This window comes from Gossypium hirsutum, chromosome D05, assembly GCF_007990345.1.
Source record: "Gossypium hirsutum isolate 1008001.06 chromosome D05, Gossypium_hirsutum_v2.1, whole genome shotgun sequence".
Lineage (NCBI taxonomy): Eukaryota > Viridiplantae > Streptophyta > Magnoliopsida > Malvales > Malvaceae > Gossypium > Gossypium hirsutum.
Genome location: NC_053441.1, coordinates 51,072,823 through 51,089,212, shown reverse-complemented (window position 1 = coordinate 51,089,212; position 16,390 = coordinate 51,072,823). Strand labels below are relative to the sequence as shown.

The 16,390-nt window shown below is 31.0% G+C and overlaps 1 protein-coding gene across 4 annotated transcripts; it reads right to left on the bottom strand.

The window, feature by feature from the left end:
- Positions 1 to 1,273: 1,273 nt before the first annotated feature.
- Positions 1,274 to 11,235, bottom strand: LOC107903896 (uncharacterized protein At3g49140). Of its 4 annotated transcripts, XM_016830088.2 has the most exons (12): positions 11,042 to 11,235; positions 9,525 to 9,648; positions 8,882 to 9,113; positions 8,404 to 8,506; positions 8,149 to 8,213; positions 7,362 to 7,478; positions 7,165 to 7,269; positions 6,302 to 6,455; positions 5,336 to 5,445; positions 4,755 to 4,904; positions 3,123 to 3,218; positions 1,274 to 1,785 (listed from the first exon to the last, which is right to left on the bottom strand). In XM_016830088.2, exons 1-12 carry the CDS (start codon positions 11,073 to 11,075, stop codon positions 1,675 to 1,677), a joined length of 1,401 nt encoding a protein of 466 aa, XP_016685577.1. In that variant the 5' UTR covers positions 11,076 to 11,235; the 3' UTR covers positions 1,274 to 1,674. The 4 variants fall into 4 exon arrangements, with proteins under 4 accessions (XP_016685577.1, XP_016685578.1, XP_016685579.1 ...); XM_016830089.2 differs by lacking the exon at positions 7,165 to 7,269 and having other exon boundaries at positions 11,042 to 11,221; XM_016830090.2 differs by lacking the exons at positions 8,149 to 8,213; positions 8,404 to 8,506 and having other exon boundaries at positions 11,042 to 11,220.
- Positions 11,236 to 16,390: the final 5,155 nt, after the last annotated feature.

Here is a 16,390-nt window from a genome sequence, read left to right as displayed (position 1 = left end):
ACCAAATCGAAGGTAATTTTCTTTTGATAAATTTTATAAAAAAATATCAATTTATAAATTAACGAAAAAAAAGTTAAAATTATTAGACAAAAGGCAACTTTTAAAATTTTTAAAAACTTTAGAAAAACCAACCATCAATAAGATGAAATTTAATTTATGTCACGTTGAATTTTATTTAAGTTTGATTTTGAAAATAAAAATATTGCATATAAACTACCAATTTTCTCTAGAACTAAACCATTCCAAAATGTAGTTGTTTCTAGCTTAGTCACCACTGATGAGATTCTTTGCCAGGAACCATTGATGGGTTGATGAGCAAATTTGGATCCAAACGGCATTTGAGAAACAAAGCTATGTATCATGTCTTCTCCAATGATATTTGGATGACAACACACACCATATCTACCATTTTTATAATATTTAAATTCAAATTTACCCAACTTTTTAATAATCTAATCTATTCAAATTCACTAAATATTTGAATTTAATAAATAAAAAATTAAAATAAAATTTTAAAACGTAAAGTGGATTAATGAATTTTTATATCTAAACTCATTTTTCACCATCCATCCAAAACCATCATTCGCAAAAACAATGCAAATTTAGATAATTAATATCTGAAAATTAATAATCACATCCACATAGAAAAGGGATTGTAGGAAATTAGAATACTGCATCATTTGTATCTCTTTCCACCACATCAACTTTTTTCCCTTGAATTTCATCATTAAACTATTGAAAAGAAGAAATTATTTTATGGAACTGTCTCACCATATTATTTATGGTCTTTTTTCAATTATTTAATAAAATTTCAATAAATTTTTTTATGTCATTGACACATAATTTTGTTAAATATTTTACTTCAAACCCAAAACTTTGAACCCTCTTAGAATCCTAAACCTTGAACTTGAATTCTAAAATTGGGTTTCAAAGTTTAGGGTTTGAATTCAGAGTTCAAGGTTCAAAGTTTAAGGTTCGAGGTCCGAAATTCAATTTTCAAGATTTGAGTTCAAAGTTTAAGGTTTAAGGTTCAAAATTCTAGATTCGAGATAAAAAAAATACCAAAATTATGTGTCAATGACATGAAAAAATTTGTTAAAATGTCATTAAATAATTAGAAAAAAACCATAGATGATGTGGTGGAAAAAATCCATAGGATAATTTCTCATTAAAAAGGGATACAAATGACATGACATCCCAATTTCATAAATCCCTTCTCATTTTACATATTATCCAAATTCACAATATCCAAAATTAAAAAATAAGTCACAAATATCTGAATCCGCACTATCCATTACCATATATCAATCTAAAAATGTACAAGATGCCACATCTAACCACCCATTAATTACAACATCAACCTAAATTGTTGAGCTACCAAGCTTAAAAGATAATGCCTACCTAGCCACTCATTTATTACAACTTCAATCTAAATGGTTAAACTTCCTGCCTTAAAAGGCAATGCCTGTCTACGATACAAGGACCCTTCATTTTTCTTAAAATACTCATAACACCAATGGATAATACGTTTGAACATGGATATCGAGATACGAAAATGATTACTTTTGTTGAATGTGCATTTGTATCCGACGCTCATTTTTTGACTCCGGATGACATTGATACCCTCTTTGAATAAAGCCACAAAAATGGTTGATTGGCTACAAAGGGTAAAAACTAAGAACCTGGGTCTCTAAGTTCATACCCATGAGACTGGAATTTCTTCCGGCGAGACCGGGGGAAGAGTAGTTGTCGGATTTTCTTTTCAGCTGCAGCTTCAGACATAGCCTGCAAATTGACATGAACCGTTGTTTTAAACCCATGAAAAAAATTATTTTGAACGGCTTATGCATCACTAAGTTCCAAATGCAAGAATTCTTTAAAAAAGAAAAATTAAACTAACACATACATATATCCAACACTCACATGAATCCGAATAACATACCTTTTAAATCTCAATATAAGTGGAGAAATTGGGACCACTATTATATGTAGCATTGGTTTAAGTTGATGAGCTTAATTTAGGCATTAAATTGTAGGTTTTAGTGTAAATTTGTCTCACGAATATTGAAACTTACCACTATACTTCATTTTAATTGATATTTGCCATTATATATTTTGAAAATATGCTTTTATGTGATTGGACTTTACTACTAAACTTAGATTTTTATTAAAATTGGCCACGAACTTTAATTTTTTTTAATTAATTTTTACAACTCAATACTAATTCTGATGATTAGAAAGCTTAATTTAGTAAGAAAATTTCATTCAAATATTTTATTTTAATAATTAACAATAAACTTATTTAGAAAAGATTAAAAGTTAAATTTGAGTTTTTGTTTAATGAAATAAAGACTTGAAAAATAAAAAATACATATATCCAAAAAAAAATTTAAGGTTTTTTTAATAAAATAACCATTTTATATTAATTCAATTATTTTGTTAAATTTAAAATAAAATATAAAAATATATTTTTATTAAATTTTGTCATCAATTTATTTTAAATTAAAATTGAATAGCAAATTCAATCAAAAATCAAACTTTAGCAGCAAAATTCAATGAAACAAAAGTAAAGCAGCAAATTTGAATCAAATAGGAATCAAAGTGAAGTATAAGTTATCTTAGGCACCTAAAGGATAATTGCAAATTTGTACAAACAGTTATCTTAGGCATCACCTAAACCATGATGAAAATGCTACATCTTTGAATGCAAGCTTGAAGTTAATATTAATTGAAATGGGAATAATAGACCTAGCAATCAATGCATCAACGCTATGTCATAATCATGTTTAAAGTACTATATAATTTATAAAAAATTTCACACTTAGCTATTTTTTCACATCCTATCATGTTTTTATTATTTTATCTTGTGATGTGTTCACATGGGATAATTCAGGCCAGGATTGAGCAGCTGATCCATCTGTTCAGGTTTCTTACCGGTTTCGGCCTATTTCTCTAAATTTTCAATCCACCAGACCAAGCATTATTTCAAATTGAACCAGCTGGTCCGTTCCAGTTTTTTAATGCATGAGTAGACTCATATCATATGATCTCAGAAATGAAGCAAATGTTTTGGAACGAAAAAGAACATTTTTCTTCTTGTCAATATCTTATAAGTCACTTACCCGAATTTTGAATGGAAAACGACAAGTCCGTACTTCCACACCAGAGAATATTCTTACATCAATGCCGAGACTATCGACTCCAATCAAATTAGCTTCCTATTACAGCAAAGATGAATACTTCAGATTGCACCTAAATTAGTAGTCGATGATATCAATGTAGAATTCTCAAGTCATGACAAGCATGCAAATCTGTTATCACTCTTCTAAACAAGTAAACACATTTCAAACTCACGGATGACATACTAGTTCCTTGAAACTTAGTCAGTTTGCTTGTGTTGGAAATGGAATCATGTTTTTTTGTTTTTGAAGTACTCGTGTCTGATGCATATCAAGACATGGGACAAGACTTTAAAAGAATTGGACATACTCATGTCAAACACATCTAAATCCAACACTAACACCCAAATCTGATGAACATAGTTTAGGGTCATATATCCATCTCCCTATTCATGTATAGTATATATCAAATGCATGTGTTGGATGTGAGAACCGGACACGGGTGCTTAAAAGAAAAATAAAAAACCGGAGTAATATGGGTCAAAAGATCTAAGATTTTGTTTAGGCTAAACTAATTGGCAGGTCTATGTACTATAAGTTTATGAGCAAATTAGTCCTACTATAAACATGAGTAATTAATCCTTGTACATTTAATTTTGAAGCAATAGTTAAAACTATACACGGCGGTAAGGTTGAATATTGAGAAATGGTGACTTGTCATGTTTTAAAGTAATGTCCAAAAATTTGAACATTTAGTCTTTGTTGTGTTTTGCAAATGTTGAATTTTAGTCTTCATGTCACTTTTTAAACACAAAAATCAGCAATTTTTAACGTTCAGGTTTACAGCATTTAAAATTTTACCTTTTTACTTCAAAATTGAATGCACGGTAATTAGTTTGTTTCACTAAAAACAGATTCTGTAAAATATTTCTTGAAAAATGGATTGATTTTCTGAAAAAGTTTATATTTTTTTAGTGTTTAGATGATTGTGCATAAATTATTTTGTTTGATAATTTTTTCTGAAATCATTTTTGAAACATGTTTTCAGTTAAACATACACAACATAAATTATATTTGTTACAAAATATTATAAAAGTATTTTCCTTCAAAAATCGAAATTTATTTTATAATATAATATTTTATAATAAATAATATCTAATTAAAACTTAGTTTGAAGTTCAGTATATTAAATGTTAAAATTTATTATTAAAATAGGATCGTAATATTCAATAATTTTGTTAAAATAATAAATTATAGAAATTATATTAATAATTTATCATATAATTAAATATAAATATGTGTTTAATAATATTGAAAATTATAATATTTGGGATTAATATTTTAAAAATTAAAATTTTATTATTAATATAATAATATTTTACTTTATTCAAGTTAATTATTTTATAAAAATCAAGTTACTCATAAAGAATTGTTTTCTGAAAAATAACTTGGGGAAATCATTTTCCAAACTAGTAACTAACTTTCCGTTGACCAAACTATTTCCACGAAATAAATACAGGAAAATGCAAAAAACATTAACACACCCTAAATTGCTCAGCTTTATTATAAAGGGACTAATTTACTCTTCAGCCTAGTACAAAGACTTGCCAAGTAAGTTAACATTTTATCTATTACCTCTATTTGGAGACCCTTTTTCTTGCATAGAGATTTTAGAGCAACATTGCACCAGATTCCCTTCTCACTGAAACGCTCCAAAATTGCTGAAGTAGAGTGTACAAGAACATCAGGCTCAGCATCTTGAAAGTCTTTCAAGCTAATTAGGGACTGCAAATATACCAAAATAAAACAGAATTACGAATCAAATAACCACAACTCATGAAATGAAAATTTTGGTTGTTTTGAGAAACCATGTTACTCGGACTCAAGTGTAAGTGTTAGTATGAGTACATGTCCACCACAAGTATTGTTAGACTTTTCAAAGTGTCTTTCTATATTTGGAGAACCTTTGAAGGTTGTATCCCATATTCATGTATTATTATTGTCAAACACGAATACTTCAAGAAAAGTGAAATGTTGAAACAACACAACTGAGAAATCATCTATTTCAGGATTCCAACATTTTTCAAGGCAATCACTTTATAAAAGAAAACAAGATTTTCATCCATGCTTCTGTTCATTTGAACTATATATGTCCAATTCACCACCATTCTGAATCAAATCCTACAATTTCGTGATAGAGAGAGTAAATTACATGCCTGGGCACCATATACGGAGAACAGTTCAATTTGCATTATCTCCAACCGATAAAGTATTGAGCCGCTTTTACTTCCACCATATTTGGAACTTGGTTTTGGAGCTTCGCCATCTACACAAGAGCAAAACCATGCAGATCAAAGACAAATTAAAGATTTAATCAACTCTTAATTTGCTAACCAAAAAAGTTATATTTCCCCTTCTGAAAGAAAAAGACCAAAAGGTAGTAGTGTTTGCAAGCTTCCACAAGCAAACCACTACTAGAAAAAAGCTAGGGAGATCTCCAAACAGCTTGAAGAAATTCCGAATTAAGTAATTTCATCTATGTTGCTCCAATTCTTCAATTTTCTTGAAGTACTGTATTTAGTGCGTGTTAGAACATGGATACGAGATATAACCAATTAAGAATCTTCCAAATACATTAAAAACTTATAAAAATTTAAACATACCATACCTATATTAAAAGTATACTATGACAAACCTGAGTTTTAGTAACAGAAGTTCAAATGAAGTTACAAAAGTCTCGTTAAGAGACTAATTCTTGGGATACACATTCCAAACTGAGCTGTGTCAACAAATTTGATAAGGGTATGCGTCCAACATGAGTATGTTTTCTTTTTACTTTTTTTAGTTTTCTTGAAGAGTCATATTCCCACACCCATGTCTTAATATGCCTCAAACACAGGTGTTAAGACACAAATACTACAAGAAAAATGAAGAATTGAGTGATAAAGAGGTCTACTGTGCTAATATATGCTACTCGAATTAGGATCCAAGCATTGGATACGGATAGGTGTTCGACATGAGCATATTCAGTTTCTCTCCATATCCATGTCTGTATACGTCTGATACATATTTCGAATATGATTACTTCAAACAAAATGAAGAGTCTGAGCAACATAGATTTTTTTTTTGAGTAAAGCAACATAGGTTCTTGATTATGGTATTAGGGTGGAAATATAAGAAACCTTTCCAATCTGAGGTGTATCCTTCATCATAGTCAAAATGGAATAGCCTTCTTAGATATGATTCTTCATCAGCAAAGGCTGGTCGAAGGCAACCGACAATCGAAACACCATTAGAGGGATGGTCCATTTTCCTGTCATGTTCTACATGAACAGCCTGCATGAATGCAGAAACTAAGTGTAAACAGAGTTACCTATAAAATTCAAAATGCAAATATGCATCTACTCATCATCTCATGAATTCTCTTCGATCCAATTAAGACTTCTGCCTTACCAAACTCATGATAAAAACTGTCTTAGCAGCATATTGGAGATAGAAAAGGATAAAAACTCGTAATATCATTCAGGGACTGATATAAAATTATAAAATCTAAGGAGGGCCAAAGCTAAAAAATTTTGTTAAAAGGGTTTAAATTGAATTACTTTTTTTTTTTGGTTTGGCCAAAAAAAAACAGAATTACTACTTTTTTAGAGGGAAAAATGCAATTTTTCCATGAATCAAAGGGTCAAAAAAGCTTAAATTAACTAATTGATTATTACAAGGGGCTATAACTGCAATTATCCTGTTTAGCCGGGGGGGGGGGGGGGGGGGCATACCGGGCTTGCTTCATCCCTGATATCATTGATCCATGTTACTTGGAACTCTTTATTTTTCTTTAAGTATCAGTGTCCAAGACTTGTGTTTGACACATACTCAGCATGGGTATAGGGTATAATCCACCATATATATAGAAAAACTAAGAAAACTTGAGCATACCCGTGTCAGACGCATAACCCATCAGTCTAGAGTCCGAGTAACATAGTCATTGAGTACAATTAAAACTTATAATACAACTAGTACCTAAGGGAAACTCAGGCACAATCACCTTCATCAAGCACTTGGCAAAATATATAGGATGAACCCAGCTGCTATCAGCCGAATCTGGCATCCCCCAACGAACCGGAGCCTCGTATATTTCAGAATCCATAACCTATTTACGTGAATGGGACTTGAGTAGCCAAAATTAACAAAAGAGAATATCACAGATTTCACTTCAGAAGTCAATAATCAGTGGTTTCTAACCTCAAAATATTCATCATCAAAAGGAACTTCATCATCAATCCCGATGTCTGAATGGTTGAAGTCACCGACTGCCTGGTTATTCTCTCGTACGGGAATGTCCATCCCAATCAGAACATTCTGAAAGAAAAGAAATCATTACAAATTTTAGAATATGGCACTCATTGAATAGGAATTAAAGTCAAGTGAAAATGTAGAGTTACTTAGAAAAAATAATTCCATTAATCAACTGTTAGCATTTCTATTTTGAACATTTGTTGTAGTCTATGGTGTTCTGGCTCTCTTCACTTTTCTTAAAATAACCATGTCCAACATATATTTCGGCAAGAGTATAACTCTCTAGGAACCCTCTAGATACACGGAACAAACTTAAATATACCTATGTTGGACACACCCTTATTAAACACTCACACTTGAGCCTGAGTAACAGATTTTGCTATGATATCTCAACAAGCTTAACTACTCACCATTCCGTAAGATTCTCATACTCATATGAGAGCATCGGATGCAAGTATGTATTTGATACGAGTATATTCAATTTTTTAAAGTTTTTTCCATGTATTTGAAGGATCTTTTGAGAATCATATTCCAATACCCATGTCCAAATATGTGTCACACACATATACTTAAAAAAAGATGAAGAGTCAAAACAACGTTGCAACGCATGAAAACTGTTACACTAGCAGCTTCTAAATGATTAGCCAAATGACACGTAATTTTGAAGTAACGAGTGGCACCAAACTTGAGCTAGAAAATCAAAACAACATTTGAGTAGAAATGATATCCTCACCACAAGGTTACTCGCTCCGCGATCTTTTAAGATGTTCTCATCATCCAAAATTTCAAAAAAGATATCTAAATTTGAAAGAAAAGATAACACATAAATTAGGTTAACACATAAAGAGAACTAATGGTTTAATATATATATGCATATGTAGGTGTGTGCTCATTTGTATACATATACAAGGAAACTGGAGACAAATCCTAAAGCCTTAACGGGAATAAAAGCCTAATAGAGCTCAAAGGTGGTCTCCAATAAACTTACCTCCATAATCATCAACAACATATGGAAACTCAGCCCATGAAATCTGTTCATGAGGTTCAGAATGTACTGTCCCAGGAAAGACTAGCAAAGCACTGCTGTTAGCCTAAGGCAAGCAAAAACTAGAAAAGCATAAACATGAATTCTTGTTGCAGAGGAAGTTATGTTTATCTATGTTGCTCCGACTCTTAATTTTTCTTCAAGTGCACATGTCTGAGACTTATATTGAACACAAGTCTGTTCATAGGTATTTGGAACCTCGAAGAAATCTCCAAATACCTAAAAAATCTTGAAAAAAAGTTTAACATACCAGTGTTGGACACATCCTTGCATCTGACACTCACAACTGAGTCCAAGTAACAAGGATGCTTATGTCGTCAGTCTAACAAACACACTGATGACACTATCAAATAAATTCAGCTCATTTCAAATTGTCTAAACTAAGGTTTTTTTTTTCCAATTGAGTAATTATAAAATTCACCTCGACGGTTGTCCTTGCTATTTCAGCTGATGACAGTTGTATCTCCTGGATCCTTTTGGAAACTTTAAGTTCTTCAAGAGGGTGATAACCTTGGTTGCTTTCATAACTCGATGGATTAGGAACAGAATCAGAATAATCCGCGGCAACTAAAACTTTTGAAAGGGAAAGATCACGTCCCATAGACAACCAATGAAATTGTGTTGATCCAAAAAACAGGTTCCTGCATCTGACACTGAAATGGAAAACTGCATCTCAACCAATTGGATTTAAAGACAAATCAGCTGAGAAGACCAGATAATAGAATGTCATCTGGTGATGACCTTCTCATCAGATGACATTACAATAATACATGAAACTCTCCCCGGAAACAACCATAACAAAACATATGCAATGATCATTATTTAACTCTAAGTTACTATACTCAAGTATGAGTGCCATACGGGTACTAGTCCGACACAGGCAGGTTCAATTCTTTTTTTGAAGTTTTTCCACATATTAGGAGGGTTATATCCCCATTTCAATGTCCTGAATACTCATCAGACATAGCGTTGAACATAGGTAATTGAATAACAAAATTTTTACACAATACAGAAACGGTTTTCTCTTTTCCAGATAAACTCAGATCCATTTAACTATTGCACACCTTATGCCGGGCGAGTCTGTCACTTTGCAGCCATCAAATGTATGTCTGATCCAACCATTGTTGACACCAACTAATGGTGAGTAATAAGCCCCTTCTACTTGACATAAATGACACTGGGAAGAACCTAATAGCATAGTTCAACAAGAAAGAGTTATCAGAAGATGTCATGAAAATGCAAATGCAAATGCAAACATTAGAATTAGCCACACTAATAAACTAAGATGTATGAACAAATATTCACAAAATGTGCATAACTTTAGAATTTTATGTCGGTGTAAGAAAGAACTTGAGTATAAGACCTAGCATAATACACTGAATCATATACTCTATACATTTTAATCGCCCCTCATTGACAGAGGAAATCAAGTATAGAATCCAGAGCATGCAATCAACCTGCTCGGTTAGAAAAACTGAAATTGACCCCAATTTAAAATAACCAGTAACCATCTGACCATGATATCATAATTGAAATAACCAAACTGAGTTAGTTCGGCTGGTTATCTCGATTAACCAACTTAGTGAGAATGGTAATTGGGTTGGATTTAGATAAAATATTTGTATATTATATATTATATATTATATAATTATGTTTAAAAATACATAAACATATTTATTATAAGTTGGTTGAGTCAATCAGTTTGGTTACTCATTTCACAATTTGAAAAAAGACCAAATTAACTTATTTAAACCAAAGCTCATAACCAACCAAGTATGACATCGTTTTAATTGAACTGAATTGACCAAATCATGCCAGTTCTGGTCAATCTTGTCGGTTTAGACCGAATTCTGCTCACCACTATTTACCAATTACCTAGCAAGAGGTCACTTCTTGTGAAAATGAAATTTATTATTGGTTCACTATTAGGCAAAGCAATTTGCTTTCCCAATCCCTTTTCATAAATTTAAAATAATATTAAAAGGGGGAAAAACCCAGAAAGACAACTAAATTAAAGAACATGAAGTGTGCCCATTTGCACGTAGGTATTCTGATGATTTCCACAGAAAGGGTTACTGAATCTAATAAACCGTTCCAAGCGAAAGTTTTCTTTTTTAGCTACTTAAATATTTACAAATCATCTTTTAAAATTCCTTAAATATTTATAAATCATTTCCGTCCCATTGCATTCCCATCCCTAATTTGAGCATGAACAAGAAAAGATAGTGAAGAAAAACAATGATAAAACCAGACCTTGAACAATTACACTTTTTTGCTTCATATTTTCATCACATCAACAGAAATCAACTTGAATAAAGAGAAAAAAACATTACATGCATGTAGGCACATTTAAGATAATAAAATTTCATCTAATTTAGGCTTTAAACAGCAAATCAGGCATCGAAGATTAGAAATACAAAAAGGGTTTGCTTCAAAACATGGAAATCAGAATGGGAACTTAACCAAAACAATAAGAAATAAATAAATCTTTGTTCTTCATTCGTCTATTCCCAATTAATCCACAATCATAAAAAGAATTTGGGTGCAAGTAAAATAAAAAGATGGTTTTGAATGTAATTACCGACGGAGAAGGAAGAAGCAGCGGCGATCGCCATGAAATAAGAGGGAGAGATGGGGAAAGGGATCAGAGAAGACAGTGACAAAATGATTGATCCATCCAAATCTTCTGTCGGAAAGAGTCTTCAGAGCAGAGCTTTGAGAAAAAAGACACTAAATATCGACAAAATCATATTAAAGAAATGTCTGTTACAAACCTAGACAAAACAGATTCGAGTAGTGGACATAACTGTCATTTTCACTTTCGGACTAGGATAAGGAAAATAAATTATATTATTTTTTTATGAAAAAATATTATTAGCACTTAGCTCGCTTTTTTTTTCCTTATATTATTTACACTTTCAAAAATTTTGATTTTAGGCATAAAAAATGAATAAGCAATTTAGGCTTTCACACTGTATAATCCATCATTTTAGTCATTATCTTAAAATAGTAAACGAAAAATTATATATTTTAGCCACTTATCTTAAAATAGTAAACGAAAATTTAACGTGAAATAAAATTTCCTATTAAATAATAATATTTTAAAAATTAACCTTAATAACTCTGGTTTCTTTGTTTCATCATCATCTAATCATCATCACCATAACCACCATCATCGGGCCATTGTCATCTTCTTCTCCAACATCAACCCCTAAGATCTCTTTGACAATTGTTTCTGTAACGGTCCGATTTTCAGTGGTATCGAAACATGCGGTTTTAGGATATCATTTTTGTAAATAGAGTTTGTAAATATAAAATAGGAATATTTACGGAGTTAATATAAAAATATGTTGAAGAATGGTTGAGTAAACTAGCTGATAAAATAGTTAATTAAGGCTCAGTGACTGAATTATAAAAGTCCAATCGTTATAGAGTTTTAATTAAGAAAACGCTTGAGGACTTAAATAGAAATTATCCTAAGGGGCTAAAATGGTTATTAAACCAATAAATAGCATGAGATAGTAGATGTTGATGTTAATATTAGCATCCACTTTTGTTTAATTATGGGATTAAATATATAAGTATGCTTTATTAAGGTAACTAAACATGATCTATTAGACTAATTAAGCACTAATTGGCCTATAAATAACAAAATTGGTGGAAAGAAATAGAATATTATCATCTTCTTCTCCATCCTTATTCATCCACCATAGTTAAAAACCAAAAGGAAGTTTCAAGCTCACCTAACATTCAGTCAAGCAAAAATTCAAGGTAATCAAGCCTTTTTCCATGTAATTTTTCCATGTTTGTGATCATGAGGCTTAATTTAGCTAGCCCATGTATCAATTTGATCAATTGTTGAAATTTTAGCAAGGTGTCATTGTTGATAAATTGATGAATTAGACTTGGAATTGATAGATGTTGAACTCAGATTATGAAAAGTATTAAATTGTAAAGTTAATTAAGCTTGTTTGTTAACTTTGTAACATTAGGGACCAAATTAAATAAATGAAGAATATGTCTTGAAATTTTGCTAGAAATAGAAAGTATAGGGTCTCTAATGAAAGAATTTGAAATCATATTTTAATCTAAAGCTAGGAATTCAAAGTTATGTTTATATCGAGTTTAAGGATTAAATTGAATAAAATACAAAATATGTTTGAAATAAAAAAAAGATTATTTAGTATCATGCATCTTACGATATTATTGTTGTAAGCCATTAAATGGATATTGTGTGTTGTTATGTGCTATTAATTGATATTTATATATATAATTGTATAAAATCGAAACTCGGTAGAAGTGGAGCTAGTAGCTAAAATTGCATAATAGGCCCTGAGAAACCTACATGTTTTGCGTTTTGAGGAGATAAGTACCTTGTGTTATATGTTTGCTTGTGTTTATTTTGTTATATCAATGCTTGACATAAGTTAGGGCTTGATGGAAATTAACATACATAGCTAGTAAGTGTGATTTGAATTGATATAGGCAATTTTATGTTATATCTATTGATTATAAATAGAAGAATGACAAATATCATTAAATGTATGTATAATTTATGTACAAATTTATTCGACAAAACCCGAAAATTATATGAATGATTACAAGGTATGAAAATGCAAATATGAATGATTACAGGATGTGAATATGCAAATACGAATGATTATAGGGTATGAATATGTAAATATAAATTATTGATGCCCGTGTGAACTTAGTAAAAGGTTAGGATACAATTGGCATGCCAATAGGGTCATATGCGCGCTTGTGTATGGGATAGTTGATAATATGAAGATAATGACAGGTTATTTTGAGATCCAACATCTATTGTGGATCATTGAGTTTTCATTGTCTCTACAAAGACCTTTGTGTGGTGGAGGGATTTATTTGAATATGTTTAAACACTTGATGCCTACAGGCTTTGCACTTTGGTGTCTTGATGTGGTGCAGTTTATGCTCATACGAGCTATCTTGGTGTAGTGTAGTTCACTCGTGTGTCTGAGTCCATTTTACTAGGGTTCTCTTGGGTAAAACATTAAAATTGAATCTTGAAATTGGAAAATAAAATTGTAATAGCTCATTTTCAGTGGTACCAAAAGTGGAGGTTTTAAAACCCCATTCTTCGGCGATCGAGTCAGTAAATATTATTATTTAATATTTACAAGTCATTTATAGTGTTATAATGATTTTTGGTCTAGTAATTTTATTAATTGGTTAGTTATTGTGAAAGACTAAATCGTAAAAATTGCAAAAGTTAATCACTATTAATTTATATGTGCTAAATGAGTAAAAAAAACATATTATAAAGGTTTTAAATGGAAATAATGTCATAATGGATTATAGTGGATGGTTTTTGTATAGATTAAGTAAAAAATATGTTTTTTATTATATTAAATAATATATGTTAAAACATTAGAAAACATTATCACATTCGCTTTCTTTTTCTTTCACAAACTAAAAACACCATTGAAGGGAGCTTGAAGAATTTGGTCAACTTCTCTTTTGCAATAAGCATTTTTTAAGCTTTTTTTTGTAAATTTTATGTTTTTGATATCGTTGTAGCTTAATCAAGCTATACCAGGGACTATTTCGTAATACTGTTAAAGTTTTAAAAAGTTACCATTGTTGATTTTTAAGGTTTTTGATGTTAAATGGTTAAGTTTGAAGCTTTATCATGAAATAGGACTATTTTGTAAAGTGATTTTTTTGTTAGCTTTGAGTTTAGGGACTAAAATGAAAATATGTTAAAATAGGCATGAAATTTCTATAAAACTGGATTTTGAGTATTGTATAGGGATGAGTATGAATTTGGTTTTAAATTTTGGGGCTTAAGTATGAAAAATATGCTTGTTACGATTTTAGGGACTAAATTGAATAAATTGCAAAACTTTAGAGAGATTTTGGAAAATGATAACGGGATGTCATATGCATTAAATAAGATGTTATAAGATATTTAGAACTGATAATTTTAAATGAATTATCGTTTAGATTAAGAAATGAATCAACTAGTTGATAATCAAGGAAAAGGAAAAATAGTAAAGTAGTTTCTAACACTTCTTCTATTATTGTTATTCCCTAGTAAGTTTATACGGTATAGGTGAGGAAAAGGATTGAATCGAATAGTACTATATTGCTATATGTATTGAGCTTGGATGAACATGAGTTAGGATACAATTTGCATGCCAATAGGGTTATTTGCGTTCTGTACGAGTTTTATATGAGATGAGATGTTGACGTATGATATATATATTCACTGAATGTACCGGAATCCAACATTTGTTGTAGATTACCGAGTTATATCCACAGTGATTCAGACGTGTTTTTGGGGGAGGATATGTAGCCTAACGGCTTGGCACTTAGTGCCCAAGCTTGTTTTTGAAAGGATGTTTAGCTTATAGGCTTGGCACTCAATGCCTTGGCGTGTTCTTGGACGGTAAAGCTAGGTTGAGAAATCATACGTGTTTTGGGTGGATAACCACGTATTCATTTATTATAGTTCATTGGGATAAACTGGTATTGTTATTGAATTAGATGAATGGTAAAAGTATTATAATGAGATGAAGTAAGTTATATAAAGTAAAAGTGCATATGTTCAATGGGTTGATGTTATAGCTTCGATCGAGATTAAATTATTTTGAATGAAATGTTTTATGTGATATATACTCGGTGAACTCACCTGATTATGTGAATTGTGGTAACAGGGAAATTTTTTAGTTAAATATGTTATATTGAAATTGTGGGATTTAAGGTAAGTTTTATTTTTCAAAAAATATGAACTTACTAAGCTTATTTAAAGCTTACTCTGTTTCATTTTCTGTTTCCTATTGTTATTGATTTATGAAACTCAGTGATCGGGTCATCTTAAAGATCACACTATCTAGCCACCATTTTGGTAGACTTTTAAACGTTCAATTCGATTATGTGGCATGTAATAGGAGTTGAATTATATATAAGTGTTTTGTAATAGTAAAGTGAGAATGGTATTATATAAAGTATATGTGCTTGATGACCTTTTGATATGTTTGATTATGGCGTGAATTGGTAAATTTTGATTGTGGTTGTTAAGCATGGAAAAAGTGATAGATTCATATGAGAGTTGGTATGGTTAGTTATGTTGTATAATGTTTGAATAGGTGGGATTGAGTTATAAAATATGGTAGGAAGCCTTGATAATAAAATTTGATGTTTTATGTATGACAAGTGCATGGTGATAGGTATCAATCTCATTGGTTGTGTATTTGGTATTTTGATAAATAATAGGTGAGTGAAAGTTGGCATTTTGTTTGTGATTAAGGTATCTTGGTCTTTAACTTTGTTGGCATGAAATGGGATGAAATTTGGTATTGATTATTGTTTGTGATGGTGCCTTGAGGCATATTGGTTAGAATTAGGAAAGTGATATGTTTTGTTACATTTTTTGTGCATTTTGAATAGGTTTAAGGAATGGGCAATTGCATACTTATGATATATGTGAGAGTTTGGGTTGTAACTTGCATTATAAGGCATCTTTTGGCACACACGGGCAAGTGACACGATCGTGAGCTCTTTATGATTAGGGTGGTTTTGGTTAAACATGGTTACAGTCTCTCACACGGCCATGTGAATGTTTGTAAGATTTTGCATTTAGGTCTACATGGCCTGGATACACGATTATGTGTGTAACACCTCACACCTAACCTGACCTCCGAATTCGAGTATGGAGCATCACAAGTTGACCCGATTTGAAAACACATCTATTTATTTTTCTTTTTCGAAAAGTCCATAATCCATTTTGGCGAATACCCCCTTTTTCCAAAGTGGTATTCCTAAGTATAAGTCCACTTATATTTGGAAGCACAATTTAAATAAAAGTTCCACTGCATTAAAGGTGCATGGACGATCCCTCTTGTGGCTACTTAATCAACATCAATGATCATAAATATCGTTATGTTATCAA

What these genes read in the sequence shown, in the direction of transcription:
- LOC107903896 (XM_016830088.2), bottom strand. Translation starts at nt 11,075, where the DNA reads ATGGCGATCGCCGCTGCTTCTTCCTTCTCCGTCG. An exon ending in TGTTGTTGATGATTATGGAG is followed by an intron (nt 8,214 to 8,403) that starts GTAAGTTTATTG and finishes TTTCAAATTTAG; the next exon opens with ATATCTTTTTTGAAATTTTG. An exon ending in TTGCCAAGTGCTTGATGAAG is followed by an intron (nt 6,456 to 7,164) that starts GTGATTGTGCCT and finishes GCATTCATGCAG; the next exon opens with GCTGTTCATGTAGAACATGA.